Raw genomic sequence first — 16,843 nt, 5'->3', positions numbered from 1 at the left:
TAATTATACTTTGTACTGCAACACTTCACGTAACCATATTTAAATAGGGAAAACGTGGAAGAGCTTGGTAGCTTCTATCTTCACCTGTTTTGGAGCTATAGTGGAGAGAGGGAGAGGCTAAATGCTAACGCCGTCTGCGCTGTGTTTACGTAATTGAAGGCAGGGGGAAGACCAGACAGGTCCTAAAGAACTCGTCAAAGCTAAGGTAAGAACATATCTCAGTATGTAAAAACGGTGGCCTATTCCTTTAAAGGGGCTAGATACAAGTTAGCCATTTTATACTCACTACTGCCACCTCAGGTCATATGTGTAACTGCACCTTCCATATTAAGCTTGTGCATGACGGCAATTCGGACCCGAAGTAAAACTTTTTGAGCGACAGTGCAGGATTTTAGAGGCACTTGTGGTGAACAGGTCTGGGCTCAAGCTACACATTCGGACATGGCTGGAACATGTAGGGGAGGAAAATACTTAATTTTAACATTTTAAACTCTGTATAGTCCCTTTGAAGGTCCTATATCATGCAAAATCGACTTTTTGGAGCTTTTAGCCATGTTGTTATGCTATTTCCTTATCAAAAACACCCCCAGAGTGGTTTGTGGCTTCATTCACGCAGCTCTCAGTAATCCTCCTGAATCCTGCTCTCTGAGCAGCTGCTCCTCCCTCTCCTGGTGAACGACTGAGTGTTCAGTTGTGTCGTAACAACGGAACGGAAGTGCTCGACTTCTGTAATGTAATGTCTTAATTCTATGCTTACGGCCTGATTTTAATTTGTAAAACAGCGTTTTCATTATTTCGGTCGTAAGAGAGAAACAAAGAGTAAAAAATGAAAAAAATAAAAATAAAAGGATGTGCCCGAAGTGCTTCCAGGTCAGCTGTGGCCAAAACAAACACATCGCGTCTGAACAGATCAGTCATGTTTGCGCTGCAGCTGTGAAGATGGAGCTCGTTACCTACTCTGGACACCTGTTCTTCATTCTTAACTAACGATAATGTCACGGACGGAGAAAAAGAAGCGCGTTTGGCTACGAGGACGAGGAGTTTACATTCAACCCTTTTCAGGAAGAGGCCACTCAGCTGTTTTTTTCTCCGGGATTCAGCGACTATCAGCCAAAATATTGTTTTTCTGTGACTGTCTCTGATGGATGTTTGGGGAACCTTCGCCAGAATCAAAGTGGATTAACTTTTATAACCAACGCGAGTCCCATAATGTAAACAGCGATGGAGCAGAGGGTGAGTCAATCCAAACGCGGGTTAGCTTGTGTGTTAGCATATTAGCATGTGTGTTAGCCATTTATGAAGCTGTGTTGCAGATGTCAACTCTGTATAACTGCATCGTGAAGTGACTTCACTTATTGTTGTTTATTTATATTACGGTAAAGTTGTATGCGCGGAGAGAGGGGGCGGAGTTAACTGGATCGAAGCGTTGTGTCTTCCGGGTTCGAAAAATACCTCCAGAAAACACTTATATTTATCACAAAAATGAGTGCTCCATAATGGTAGAGGTACAATATATCATATAAATGCCTATACTTAACTTTGGAATGGCTAAAATAGCAGGATATAGCCCCTTTAAAGCAGTACTAAGTAACTCATGCCCCTAGAGGCCACAAGCGCCACTGCAGGTGTCGTAGCATGTTGCAGTTTTCTTCTTATTAATTGTCCGAGTAAATACTACACTGACAGAAAAGACAAATGGAGATAATTTTTTTCATTCAAATGCCAGTAAATACTGTTTAAGTGGTGCTAGCCCACAGCTAGCTTTGCCCGTTAGCCTGTTAGCTTCTTCTACGAAAAACTACGAAAAGGATTTATTAAGGTAAACAAGTTACATGAAATACAGTGACAGACAACTTACTTCGGGTAAAAATAAAAATAAGCATCACATTAGAAAAATTGGGAAAAATGAAAATAAATGTACAGATGACAAATATTGCAGCAAAACTGTGTTCATCTGTAATTTATGGAACGATAAGTCGATATAGTAATTATCGTGACAGCCTTAAAGACAGCTATGGCAAATGTTTCACCAATTGTGCAGCCTTAGTTTAGATGTACAGAAGTATCGTTACAGTAAATAAATACATTGACTACACCTATGATAAAATTATTCAATAGTGAAATTCTCTTCAGCTCACCCTCCAGTGGGTCTCTGGTCAGGCCCAGCTGGCTGATGATATACCGGGGGATGTCTTCCTTCATCAGCTGCCCCTCTTTGGCGTGGTCCTCCGCAGCTTCCAGCAGATGGTAGAATTCCTCCGGATTGAACTCCTAAATATGTCACGCAACGTTCAGTCAAATGTAAAGTCATTAACTCTTTCCATAATATGATGGATCCATAACATGATGCTGTAAAATTAATTAAACATGAATGAAATATAAAACAATTCTTAATGAGCTTTACACATCCGCATTTTGAAGTATATTAACATAAATAAATAAGTATGGACACAGTATACAGTGTAATTTAAACACAGTTTTGGAAAGGGCCGGTAGGTGCATTCATTAACTTGTACACTGAATAATCTTTAACTAACCTACCAAATGCTTTACTTTTAGTCATGTAACAGTATTTGTTTAAGTCCAGTGGGATTGAGTCTTACTCCTGTTGCTGGAATAACATTTTGATTAGAATCCAGCTCTTGGAGTCGCCGACATCATTTCCTTCCTCTCTCATATCTGCCAGGCCAGTGAAAGGAGAGAGGTGCTGAGAGGTGGGAATTAACCCTCTTTTCTGATAGCCTGCTCTGCTCACGGATAATATTCTTGCAGCTAACAACCTACGACGGAGTGACATTTCCACCAAATCAGACACCGAGGCTGACTTGAATGCAAAATTGGGTGCACCAGCCGACAACATTGTCTTCTTGTGTGTGTGTGTTGTCCTCTCTAGCCAAGAGAACCAAAAAGGATCAAAATTCCCTCTCACACACACGCCGCATGACCCCATCAACCTTTCTGCCGGTCGCCGTGGCAACAGAAAGATGAGCCGGGGCCGAAGGAGGATCACACCAATGTTGAATACGTGATGCCATCAATCAGCCGGCTAATGCAGGTTTGGATTAGGCCTCGGCTGTATTCCACACATCCCGTTACTATTAAGTGAAGTGAGTTATGCACAGTCTGTACCGACGCTCCAAGGACACAGTCTCCCAGGCGGACTTGTTTGTGGTTCTCTTGAGTCAAACAAGTAGCACAGACAAAAGAATAATAACGCGTAGATTGAAAAACATTAGAGATCTGAAGCATGTCTAATGTATTGAATGACATACTGTACATCTCTCTTTGTGAAACCAATGTGTAAATAAAGTGCCATAACGTCCAAAATACATGTGAGGCCCATGTCTAGATGGGTGTCCTCTGGGTATTTTAGTTTCCCTCACCAACCTAAAACATGTACAATAGGCTAGCATCGGGAGATGGGCACCTGTGCGCTGCACTGTGGACACCCACTGACAGGTTGCCCCAGCGGCAGTGAAGGTAGGGTAGCCAGGTCTCAGCAGCCAAACACGCCCAAAAATGATCTGAAAAAAACAAAAAAACGGCCAAAATCCGCAGACATAGGGATTTTCAATGGTTTTTACCATTTTACAGAGCCCACACACTCCACTCTCCCTCTCTTATCATAACACAGCTCTCAAAGCCTTCAATTTGAGATTTTGTCTTTCAAGAAATAAGCCTATTTTACATTGAAAACAGCGTAGCAAAAAGAAAAAAAGGCAAGGCTCCAAAGCAATGTCCCCTATGGGGAAAATAAAGTCTACCTCACTTTACCTTATAGAACAAATTATGAATATATGAATAAATGAGAAGATGAATATATAATTAATACAAAACCAAAAGTTTGTTGTTTACAATCAAAGACTCATTGTTACCTTTTCTAACACATTTCTAACATTCCAGTCCTTCACAGGCATGTGAACTTGCAGGGTCACTTTTCAGGGTCAGTATCACACAAATACTAACAACGTGCCTGCAAGTTCATGAAACTGATACAAATGAGATGCACAGTATTTTCCCCACAATTATCTGAGTTGAAGGAGTATAAAACATCTTAGAAAGAAAATCAGGTATAGGGCCTTTAAACTACTCCGCTTCATAGAGTCCTTTAAAAAAAAAAAAAACAGTTTTAGAAACTTACCAGACACTCCAGGAGTCTGGCTGGTCTGGAAATGATGATAAAAAGCTTCTTGACCAGCTCAGTGACAAACGTCACCTCTGAACTCTCCGAGCGCTCATGAGCCTGAGTACAGAGGGGAAGACACTTAATCAAATCCCCGTATCATTCGTCCACATGTTTTCGGGTCCAAACTCACGTCATCCAGGAGTTTCTCCAGATTCTCCTGCAGCTCACAGAAGTACACACTGGTGATGAGGCCCTCACGGGACTTGGCCAGACAGTCGCGAGACATCTCTGCGATCTGGTGGTGGATGAAGCTGTGGACGCCATCGGCCAGCGGCATGGTGTTCTCTGGAGAGTAGCTGACGATGAACTCTGCCAGTCTCTCCTCCATCTGAGCTGTGGCCTGATACAAACGGAATAGCAAAAATGTTGTTCTTTGAGCTTAGCTACTATCTATATTCTGCATACTACAAATTATTTATTTTTCCCAATTTTCCTCACGCGTATCAAGATTCATTCATCTGATTTGGACATAATATGAATGCCTTTAAGATACAATATAATTCTGTATAAGCCTATTGTATCTAAATTCATTAATATACCCGAGTCAGTCTTTCTATAAATTGTCTTAACAAAGCTATGCATTACTCATCATCATAAAGTTGACACTAAGTTCAGAGTACTGCCATTTCCTCTCTATGTTGCATCATTTTATACAGGACCATGATTCCATTGTCTTTAACTTGGACAGGTCTTCTGTGACCTGCACGCTTATTTACTGACTCTCGTGACTGTGTTCTCTCAGAGCTGGAAAACCTGTCTATAGATTCAGAAAGAACATAATGAGACTTCGTTTTACGCACTAATTTTTGTGACAATGAGAAAATTGCATTAGGCTTTAGCCCTATTTAAGGGTATAGCAACAAATGGGATTTTAGATAAAGTATGTATGGTAAACAGCCTGTGCAAATGAAGGGCATGTTTATAAATTAAAAGTATTTTTTGTATTTGGCGTTCTTGTTTTTCTGTCTACATTTCATCTTTGTGTGAGACTGACCTTAGGGAAGCGCTCTTTGTAGACATGGTTCATCATCACTATTTCATTGTCATAGCAGGAAGGCGAGCGCCCCGGGCTAAAGACACACAAACACAAAGAAAAGGGCAGTAATATACCACTGACTGGGAGAATCAAAGGCCTGAGAGAGGAAAAACAGGGGAAGAGGAATAGGAGAATGCTACAATGTTCTTTACACTTGAAGGAAGGGATTACTGTCAGTGCTTTTGCATGGTCATCCCTTCTGACTTTATGCTAATATACTCAATTGGAGATTCAGTACTGTTTATTTATTTAATAAATCTGCGCTTCTTCTCTGCATCAAACTCAAAGATGTTTCACACCTGTCAGAGAGGCCCCAGAACTGCGGCAACAAGCACTTCCTCTGCCATGTCAGGCTCAGAGAGTCGACAGTTTACAAGAAAACAGAATCCTAATGGGATTCCTGTCACCTTTTTTACTGGAATGTTTTTAGCCAAGGAAAGCTCCATTTTATCTGCAAAAATGGCAGAAATGTATTCCATTTATGATCCTTAAGGCTATGCAGAGACATGGCTGCAAGCTGTGGCAACACTGGTACAGGTTTGAGGGGTTGAGTTTCATAAAATAAGACTTATACATACATCTTCTTCACATTACACCATTCTCAGGACTATAGTGGTAAGAATACATCTTAAAATGTTATTCTGATCAAAATTCTGTTGCTTCTGTGCACTATTCGTACCCATTCGTACACAATCACACATGAAAGACGTGTGAGGGATAGTCTAGCCATAGACACAACTAAAGTACACTTTAGTTTGGTTGTAAGGTTACTTCTCGAGCACCTGAGACACAAAAACCTGATAGTGATTTTTCTTATTGACTTATTTCTTCAATGTGTCACTTGTCAATCTGAGATCATGTGAAATCACTGTGACTAAGCTGCACCGAAGAGCACTGTGCTCAACATCTGATGCTAAAAGGAAAAACATGGGCAAATGTGAGAATAAATAAGGCATGTCTAGGCACAGATATTTTGTATTGGAGAAGCACAGGGGGAGATGTTATCTAGGCCAGCGACTGCAAAGACGCTTCATATGAAAACTGCATACTGATAAGTACTGGCATGTGGTACACAGTCTGAGCATGCAGCATCCAGGGGGGAGGCTATAAAAAGGGCAGCTGAGAGGACTGATGATGACACAGCTCTATACTTGTGCAACAATACAAATTTCACAATACAGCAGTGGTATGAATTGTACTTTTACACTGATATTATTGTATGCATTTTTTATTCATTCAAATCTAACTCCAATTTCTTAGATATTTGAATATTCTGAGGTAAAAACAGCCCGATGTCTGACCTGACTCTCATAGTATTATTACAGCACAGTAACAGCTTATGTGCATCAAAAAGGGTTGCGTGGCTGATCTCACCTGAGGCTTCGAGATCGCGGCCGAACGTGTGGCGAGCGCCGGCCGTCGTCGTCGGTGATGCTCTCGGTGCTGCCGAAGTGCTTGGACAGGAAGTGCAGCTCGTCCATGGTGGGCTGGAAGGGCAGCTGGTGCAGCCGTTCCTGGGACGAGCTGGACGACTGCAAGAGATCGCAGATTATGGTTGAAACACAGACACAAAGCAGCAGAGTACAAGGTGTACCACAAAAAAGTCTGTGTGGGAGGAAAGCATGAAGATCAAGTGAAAGAAACGAAAAGAAGAAATATATCTAAGTGGAGACAGAGACCAGAGCTGGTTTATACTGCAGAAATCTGAATGTGACTCAGGGGCATAATGGTGGCTATACCTTAGGGCAGGGGTAGGCAAGTTTTCTTGGCAGAGGGCCGATTTTCTTTATTGTAAACAGACCGAGGGCCGAAGCTGCTGATTATTAGCCCAAAGTAAAGCACAACACTGGAAAAATGCTTAAACTTAAAACTTAAAATTGCTTGAATTGAAGTTCTTCTATGTTGAATTTGAGTCGGTTTGAACAAATCCAAGATACAAATGCTAGCGCCAATTGGAACAAGAATAAAACCCACTTGAATTAAGACAAATAATTATTTTTCACGTGAAATGACACAAAATTATCTGAATTCAGAGAATAACTACTACTAGAGGTTTTATCTCGTCTAAGACCAGACCAAATCAACTCAAAGCTTAGATTCAATCTCTTAATTCAAGTAGATTTGTGTAATTTCTTCCTTAAAACGATTATTCTTTTTCCAGTTCACTTCTTTCAAATGCCAGTGTTGTACATAATATATGACCTAATTGGGTCTATTGACTGTATTTCTTTAAAAGTTCTCTCTGATTTGTGTAATAATGTTTCTCAAAATCATCTTGAGGGCCAGAGGTTCTGTTCTGGAGGGCCGGATTTGGCCCCCGGACCTGACGTTGCCTACCCCTGCCTTCGGTACACGTAGCACACAAAGTACACAAAGTACACAAAGTATTGAATCCTTTCGGTTCAGCAGGTTCAGTTTGGTTCGGTCCACTTTACCATTTTGGTTCATTTGAGTAGTGCAAGTTTAGGTGCAATGGAACAAATGTTTCACTTGGACGCTGTTGAGTGAATCAATTTTTGAACTATCCAAAGTATTTAAACACTTCAAAATGCGAGTACATAGGGCGAGGTTTGGACTTCCCGGGGCTATGCGGGACGGGAGCCACCATGAGATTTCTGCCAGGGGACTTTGCAGAGATCTGCTCGCAAACAACTCCTTTCCGCTGTTAACTCGTTTGTGGAAAAGCACTCGTCTATGTTTCAGTGACGCAGAGACCAGGCCCGTCGTCCTCCCGGAGCCTCCAGGTAAACTTTAGCTGCGTCTGATACGCACGAATTCCTCCACGTGCATTTGTTGCTGTTGACTGCACTGAGCATGCCATCGCTCCTCTGGGTGTGGTGTTAGACCTTGTCTTGCAAACATCACATTGACTTCATCTGCAAGAAGACTAAACAAAAAATGTATTTCCTCCGGCGCCTGCGGTCTTTTGGAGCGTCTTGTCAGGTGTTGCTTCTGTCCTTCACTTCTGTGATCCTCCGTGTCCTGCAGTACTGTGGCGCTGTGTGGTACAGCTGTCTCTCTGTCACTGCCAAATCTGGGCTGAGACACTTGATTAAAATCTGCTCAAAGAGAGTAGGACAGCCCCTGGATGGACAGTACAAGGCTGCCTACCATAACAAAACATTGTGGCTGCCTGGCTGCCGAAGAAAATCACCTCAGACCCCAGCCATGTTCTGAACCCTGAATATGAGCTGTTACCATCAGGGCGGTGGAACTGTGTGCCACGCTTTAATAAGGTCAGATTGAGGAATTCCTTTGTTCATCAGTCCATCCTGAAACTAAATGAGGAGCTTAAGCCATAAAATCAAAGTGTGTCATGGCGAGTGGACAATTGTTTTGTTTTTGTATGTCTTTGTGAAAGTACCTGTGTCTGTCTGTCTGTCTGTCTGTCTGCCTGTCTGTCTGTCTGTCTGTCTGTCTGTCTGTCTGTCTGTCTGTCTGTCTGTCTGTCTGTCTGTCCTGTTGGTCCACAGTTTGTTCTGTTGTATGAATCACTAAGCAAACATGTGGTTTTATGCTATCTATAATGAAGTTCAAATGATAAAGAAGTTGAATAAAATGAATAGAATTTTTGTACACAAAGTGCCGCAGATGTTTTTTTGACTGTGTATAAAGAACAAGGTACACACAGCAAGTCCTGCTCTGTTTTTGATGAAGAAGTTGATTGAAGAAATTATCTAATAATATGGATAAATCTCCAGAAAATGTTTTTGAAGAGACATAAATGAGCATTCATTATTTTACAGACTCATCTAGTCTTTATTTATTATTATTAATACTTAGGTTTTCAACAACTACATTTTGAATGTTTATTTTCTGTATTTTTTGGCACAAAAAAATACCAAACCGTGCCAAATAGTTTAACCAAAGTGAATGCAGTTTTAGTGTACCGTTACAACCCTACTTTACTCAACTTCAAACAAGAGTTTTCTTCAACAGTGGAGCCTGGATCAATGAGACGCTTAATGAACAGATCTATTAGTTGGACCTCTGCTATTTGAGCAATAAAAATCTATTACAAACTCAGTCAGAGCTTCTGGGGACAGCTCTGTAATGATGCCATGAATTCTCAGCATCCAGTTCACAGAATCAATTACCAACTTCCCATGAGAGGACACAGTCTGAGAAAACACTGTAAGTATTGTGGGATAAAAACTCGCATTTTCCCTCGGTTTTCTGCTCACTTTCCTCCTCTTCATCTTCATCTCCAGTAATTTTACACCACCAAGTCAAGCACACACATCTAGCATTTATGCTTTCCAATCTGTATGCAAGGAGGGTTATGTTGTAAACTAATCATGCGAGAAATGGTCACGGAGCAAATGTGGAAGGACGGCAGGTAAGATAAAAGCAATTGGCTTAAGAATTGCTTTTTTTGTCCATAATTTGCTTAAAATGCATAAAGAAAAGCATGATGAAAGAGACTAGTGGTTATTTTTAAACCTAGTTAAGCCTTGGTTGTCAGCAGTGACAGTCTTTCTATAGCAGAAGTGAAACATATCAGTGTACAGGTGTTGCTTAGGTACTAGAGTGTGTATCATTTCAGACCAGCACATTAACACAGCAGAAAATGCAATGAATTGCAATGTGTGATTTTACAAAAGCAAGGAAAACGGTGTGATGATTACATGATAAAAATGCAAATGGATTCTTTGAGTGAGATAAAAATATTAGCACTAAATGAATGACATCTCTAAAATTGCTTAAGATTAGATTGTGTCTGCTGACAAGAGCAGTGACAGTGGATCAGTGATTAAAGCGTTCGTTCGTCCATGGATCCAAAAGGTCTGACGTGCAAATCCAGCGTGCATAGAGTGTCAAGCCAAACACAATTTCAGTCTACCCCATGGCAGCTGTGGCTTCACTGGAAGCTTACCACCACTGAGTGTGCTTTTTGAAAGTTATATACACACAGTATATACTGTAAGTGTAAGACATTACAAATATATAGTTTCACAACATTGCAATATTATGACAAGAAATCACTGCTTAGTAAAAGGTATTTCTGATGGTTTACCGTTGAGCTGGGTGTGTTGGTGCCATATCCTGAGGAGGGCAGAGAGGCCAGGGACCATCGCCGACCATCAGCTCTGGAAACAGACAGTGAGAAAATGAGGCTTTGATTAAAACCACAGAAAGTGTTGTTCTCTCTACATAACCAGCCCACTCTGACAATATTGGTAATTGTCAGAGAGAGTAATGTTTTTTATTTCCCCCAACTTCCTGTGCAAGAGATGAGACAATGTTCGGGCAACTCCCTCAGTCCTCCTGCCTCTGCCGCATCGATTTAGTGAAACATGATAAAACAGTGCTTATATTTATTCCTAGGAGTAGGTGGGCCTCCTGGAGAGTTATACTGTGTGCATAAAACATTCCACTTTTCTCTAAAGCACTTCACACGCTATTGTGATGCTATAGCTGCTTCTTGTTTGAGTGTGCCAAACCTTCTGGAGGAGGCGAAGCAGAAGTGAGCAGGCCCACTGGGTGAGAAGTTTCGCGGGCTGTCCAGGGGACTGCTTCCTGAAAAAATAATTAAAAAAACAGACAAACAAAAGATTAAAAAAAACTACAACAACAAAGACGATTCTATGCAGCATTGCTAAAAGACTATTGCTTAGACACTGGTAAATGTTGAAAAGGTTGCAAAGTGACAACCAAAAAATGTGTCATAAAGCTCCCACACAAACACTCATACGTTATTCTACATTTATCTATCCTTAGATTTTAGGGCTTAATTCAATGAACCCATTATTGTAGTCGAGTCTGGGCACAGTCCAATTTGCCGGACAAGGAAAAGAGACTGCCCTCATAGATTCACTGGCTCAAATTTTAAAAAACATCACATCAGAGATCTACTGCACACCTGTTTAAGTATTCCTGAAGTAATGGAAATATTGTAAGTTACTTCAGGATTTTGCGGTGGAGGCTCCCTGTTTTTGGTGTATTGGTAAAAGTGCAAAACTTTGAACAAGGGACTGAACCTCCAGCCTTTTGGCTCCAAAAAACATGGCCCGCCGCCAAACAAAATGGACTTACAGAAGAAGTCAATTTGGATGAATGTAATGTTGCAAAGACGCTCATGGGCGTAATTTTCTCACATGCCATTGAAGCAAAGTGAACTTTAATACCATTGTAAGGCAATAGGGATTCTTTAACATCTAAATGAATATGCTCTTTAATTGATCTTCCACATAAAGCTGTACTGACCAATATGTCCAGGCAAAGGGGAGTGCGGCCGCGGGAGAGTTGGGGATGTACTTGTCAGGATGAGGCTTTTCCGGTTACTGGTCCTGCAACTGCAACACACAACAGAGCAAAGAACAAGTCACCATTTATCAGTGTAACATCAAACTCCGTACACAACAGACTCACTGACCCCTGCGTTAATGCAGTGAACAGAGTGAACCTGCAGCATGTAACTGTGTTAACAGCTGTTATTGTTGAACACAGTCTTTCTTTGTGTGCATACATATTACAGAGTTTTATTGACACTGGGACACCCACAGGGGACAACCACAGCACAACACAGATTTTTTAATTTCCTCCAGGTCCTGTCTCATATAATGGAAAAAGCGCTGAAAAGGAAAGACAGGTAAAGCCCATAAAACATATTGGTCAATAAAGGCTTCTCCCAACCCCTGCTCTCATGAGTGGCTACATCTTTTACAGAATCACACTAGAGTCTGCTGCTTTATACAACACATACAACGGTGTGGTCATAGTTTTGCAATGATGATAAAATTGCCTGTCACACGTCAGAACTCATCAATGATGGGGACAAACTACTATAGCAACAATAAAACATTTTGACTAAACTTAATTGTGCATTTATTGGCTTTAATCAAATCAATCAATCAAGACGTATTTATATAGCACATTTAAAAAAAACTGTTGACCAAAGGGCTTCACAAAAAGATCTACTATACAAAAATATAAAACAATACATAATAGACAGGCAGCAAAGCACTAACACCAGATATGTGCTAGACAGTGTTAAAAGCTTTGGAGTAGAAATGTGTCTTAAGCAGGGTTTTAAAATGGTCAAGCGTATGTGCAGCTCTTGGCCATATGCTTGGAGCGAGGAGAGAGAAAGTCATAAGCTAAAATTGACATAAATAATAATAAACAGCATTAACTCAAACAAAAACCAGATCAACATCTTGAACACATGCTTCCAAGTGAATGGTGGGTGATCTGGCAAAAAACAAATACATAATTGTGATATTACATCTTTCCTTGAACCTTGAGATCAAGACTTCATCACAATTCTTATGCATTTTGTAGCTTTATTTATTTTGCCTTTAAAAAGAAAAAAAAAAAACTCTTCTGATGGCTCAACCTTCACTGTGATTGGTTCAATCTGGCCGTCATGAGATCGTCATGGGGTCAGATCAAGGTATATCATCATATCGCCCACCCGTACGGCTTCATGTTCCCAACTTTAGTGTCTGTCGCTCTACATTTAACAGGACAAAGACCATCTTAACCCATACAAGTTTCCTGCACATTGCATCATCTTCAGCTCTTTCTGCTTCTATGCGCAAAGGAAATGCAGAATGATATCGCCGGCGCATAGAAACGAGGACACAGTGCATATTTGATTAACAATACTGGATATCTCTGTGATCTATATTTCTATCTTCCTCCCACATCCTGCCACCCGGTTCTCGTGTTTTGCGCCAGTCACTACTTGTTTCTCGCACTGTGAGAAATCCAATCTCTCTGTAGATTCAAGCAGTAACAGTGGGTCTCTCCAGGCGCCGGCTTGTACTCAACCTTGCAGAACAGAGGGGGAACTTGTTGAAATATTTAAGAGAAATGCATTAGCTTTGCATGGTGGCTCAGAAGCGGACATCTTTTACCCCGGCTTGCGGGAGATGAGAGGAAGAGGGGGGAGGGTGCTAAAATCAAAAAGTACAGATGGATATTTACATTCCTCTTGATTCCTGGAGCCCTGCCTCCATGTTTTTGGCTTGTAACCAGGATGAATGCAGACACTCATGGGTGTAATTTTCTCACTGGTAAAAAAAAAAAAAAGGAAAAAAGAAATACACGACTCTATGACTTACGCTTTTGATTCATGATTCATCACACTTAGGATCTGACTCATTGCCTAATGGGATATTTAAAGTTGCAGAGTCACAATGTTGTACCTGTTTTCCCACGTGTTTTTCCATCTGTTTGTACTCATGAAAAGTACTGAATAAATTATTGTGCATTGTGAGTTTTAAAAGGAGAATGTTTGGTATCTAAATGCATTATAACCAATTTTTTTACACGAAAGCCGCACTAGGTTTTTACACAGGCCAGGGGGGCAGAGCTTTAGGGTGGCTATCCAAGATGTTGGCAAAGTTTAACTGCTTTGTGGGCCGGAGTAAAACGCTAAACGGGTCGGATGTGGTCCATGGGCCTTAGTTTGTCCACCTCTGAATGAGATTTTGAGGCAGACAGTGGTATGATCACAGAATAATTAGGAAATTAGTGCTGTGCATTTGTCAGTACTTCAGTATCAGGAGCAGTGGGCGACTGCAGCGCTTGGGGGTGTTTCTCCAGGTCTGAGCCAGGATCAGATATACCTACATGGAGGATCAGCCTATTGCACATGTGTTTATGGTGAACAGAGGCAGAATCCACTCAGACACTTGACTTGACTACTAGTTCGAGGAAGTATTTGCCAGCAAGAAAGCCATACTGCAGGTGTCGTAGCATGTTTTTCTCATTAATTGTCCGTGAGAGTAAATACTACGCTGACAGAAAAGACAAAGGGAGAGTGGGATATTGTGCCACAAGTCAATGACACAACGGAGATAATTTTTTTCACTCAAAGTTGGCTGTAAACAATGCTAAAGTGGCGCAAGCCTGCAGCTAGCTTTGCCTGTTAGCTTCTTCTTCCTGATTCCATTAGTGTGTATTGTGCCTCTAACCCGGAGGCAGGAATGTTGCAAAGGTGGTTTTCTGGCCAGAGACACCAGGGGGAGATGAAAGACCCCCCAATCATCCCATTAACACTTGTAGTCCTCCAAGAGAGAATTATTAAGGCAAACAAGTTACTTAGTTCTTCTTTAAGTTGTCTCCACATCATCTGCAGTACATCTCACAACATCCTCAAGCCATTTCATCTGCCATTTGAGGGTTACACAGTTGAATATTATCGACAGAATGAAAACTCTGGGGAAAAAGCAATTTAATCTCTATAAAAACAGAACTATCCTACATCCAGCACTTTATGGCATTGTTATCTCAAATGCATGTGGCGCAGAAGGGCATTTAAACAGGAGTGCTGCTCTCTATAATCCTGGAGCCAGCCACAAGTGTTTATCGCGTGGAAAAGGTCACACCGGAGCTCTGTTACTTGTATATATTTTGAGAGGCTACGAGGACAAAATACGAGAGTACGAGAGACCTTGATTAGTTAATCTTGTGACGTAGCAACAACCTGGAATATTCTGCAGTACAGCTTTACGGACACATTTTGGGGGAATTGCATTTTTCTCCTTGTGCATACACATATTATATTAATCAGTAGACAAAAGCACTTCCAAGCCGAAGGACGGACAGAGGTGTTGTATGACATTACACATTTCAGATTATGGACAGTCTTGGCTGGACATGTCCTTAAGTTATCGGGTCTAGCAGGAACAGATGGTGTTTCTCATACTAACTGTGACAGAAAGCTTGCTTAAGAACTGATTCATATTAAACCTGTCCTGCACCCATCTTGTCCACGACGAATCCCTTCCAGATAATTAGCGGCAACAGCAGTGGCAGTCAGTGAAAGTACAGGACAGGAGCTATAGGGGGCCATGGCAGCTTAAGCCCACCATGTTGGAGATTCAGTTGACTGCTGAAGCGAACCAGATAAGTCCTAAGAGACAGAGCGGTGAATCTGCTGTATGTAAATCATTCGGTCATGGTTATGGCGGTACAGCTGGGCTCACACTACCTAGACTATAGACACACTCAGGAAAAATTGCTTTAAAAATTGGCTGCAAAAAAAATGTAATAAATATGTTTCCCCAAATTTGTGCAAGCAACAGTTTCAGTCTAAGAATAGCAAGCAACCCTCTTTGGCTTCGAATTGAGGGTTTCTTTTATGCATTAATGAATTGCGAACAAAGACCTGTGGCTTTTGTAAAAGTGAAACTCATCCTTTTAAATATTTAAACCCATTCACGTCCAATTATCCAAATTAGGGGCACACCATGGACAGATTCTCTCTCTGTCTTTAACAAAATGACCAAGACAGATTAAAAGCAGTGGGAGCCGAACAAGCTCACGGAGACCAATGTACACCGTCACCATGGAAACACATTTTGAGTCACTTTTTACACAAGAGCAAAGAGTGACATCTCCGACTGTTTCCTTTTTTTTCCCTTCATGTTTTCACAAACGGAGCACATACGCAGCCTCTCCCGCATGTCATACAGCTCCAAAAAAGCTCACGATAGAAGCTACCAAGCCCTCCACATGTTACCTATTTAAATAAAGTTACGTGAAGTGTTTTCATGCGAAGTATATTTACACAGAAATGTAACATGTCGATTTTATAAGCAGATAAAAAGGGGGACTATATTGTGAGGCGTAATGATACAGGAGCACAACTTCCGCGCAGTAACTCCTAAAGACTTCTCCCGCTCACTTCCGTCAATAGAAGCTGCGTGACTTGCAGAGAGCTAGCAGAGAACAGCTGAAGAAGCGTCGATAACTTGTGAACAATGCCTTTTACGTGCATCGTGCCGGGCTGTGATAACAAGCAGAAAGTATATCGTGTAGTAATGTTTCACAGATTTCCAACTCACCCCGGACGACGACACAGGACTCAGGACCTCGACCATGAGGTAGGAATGCGAGAGCACTTTCCGAAAATACATTTTCTGCTTGTTGTAAAAGGCTCTCTACAGTACAAGTCACGCAGCTTCTATTGACGGAAGTGAGCGGGAGAAGTCTTTAGGAGTTACTGCGCGGACGTTGTGCTCCTGTATCATTACGCCTCACAATATAGTACCCCTTTTTATCTGCTTATAAAATCGACATGTTACATTTCTGTGTAAATATACTTCGGATGAAAACACTTCACGTAACTTTATTTAAATAGGGAACACGTGGAAGAGCTTGGTAGCTTCTATCGTGAGCTTTTTTGGAGCTATGTGACATGTGGGAGAGGCTGCGTATGTGCTCCGTTTGCGTGACAGAGCGCACGGACAAAGACCAGACGGGGATATATTAACTCGACTAAGGTTAGGTAAGAACATATCTTAGTATGTAAAAACGGTGGCCTATTCCTTTAAATACACACAATTTTAGTCGAGGTTATCAAACATCGTTGACAGAACTGATGGGCTGACTGAGTTGAGCACGTTTCACACCTAATAACAGTAATTTGGCAATATAATGTGCAGTCCTTGCTTGTAACAACCTATGCGATGGCGACGCCACTTTATAAATATGGAAATCAATCTTAATGCAGACAGTCATCCATCATGCCGGCAGGTGTGTGGCATATGGTTGTCATTCAAACATAGGATGATTCATGAGGGTCAGTGGGGCATGCTGCCAAAGTGTGGGCCTCAGTGATGAGAAACCAGCCGCCATACAACTAGTTTAAAGTGTGACAGAAAGAG

At 41.4% G+C, this 16,843-nt stretch overlaps 1 protein-coding gene across 3 annotated transcripts in view; it reads right to left on the bottom strand.

The window, feature by feature from the left end:
• mast1a (microtubule associated serine/threonine kinase 1a) overlaps positions 1–16,843 on the bottom strand; it is a 50,234-nt gene that overhangs the window by 10,830 nt on the left and 22,561 nt on the right. For all 3 annotated transcript variants that reach the window (XM_079554424.1, XM_079554425.1, XM_079554423.1), the window contains 8 exons: positions 11,430–11,518; positions 10,667–10,742; positions 10,240–10,312; positions 6,597–6,754; positions 5,181–5,256; positions 4,317–4,526; positions 4,142–4,243; positions 2,139–2,271 (listed from right to left, as the gene is read on the bottom strand). In XM_079554424.1, coding sequence (XP_079410550.1) covers positions 2,139–2,271; positions 4,142–4,243; positions 4,317–4,526; positions 5,181–5,256; positions 6,597–6,754; positions 10,240–10,312; positions 10,667–10,742; positions 11,430–11,518 — 917 coding nt within the window. The remainder of the gene's footprint in view (positions 1–2,138; positions 2,272–4,141; positions 4,244–4,316; positions 4,527–5,180; positions 5,257–6,596; positions 6,755–10,239; positions 10,313–10,666; positions 10,743–11,429; positions 11,519–16,843) is intronic.

Source organism: Gobius niger, assembly GCF_951799975.1.
Source record: "Gobius niger genome assembly, chromosome: 3".
Lineage (NCBI taxonomy): Eukaryota > Metazoa > Chordata > Actinopteri > Gobiiformes > Gobiidae > Gobius > Gobius niger.
This window is presented reverse-complemented; position numbering and strand designations above follow the sequence as displayed.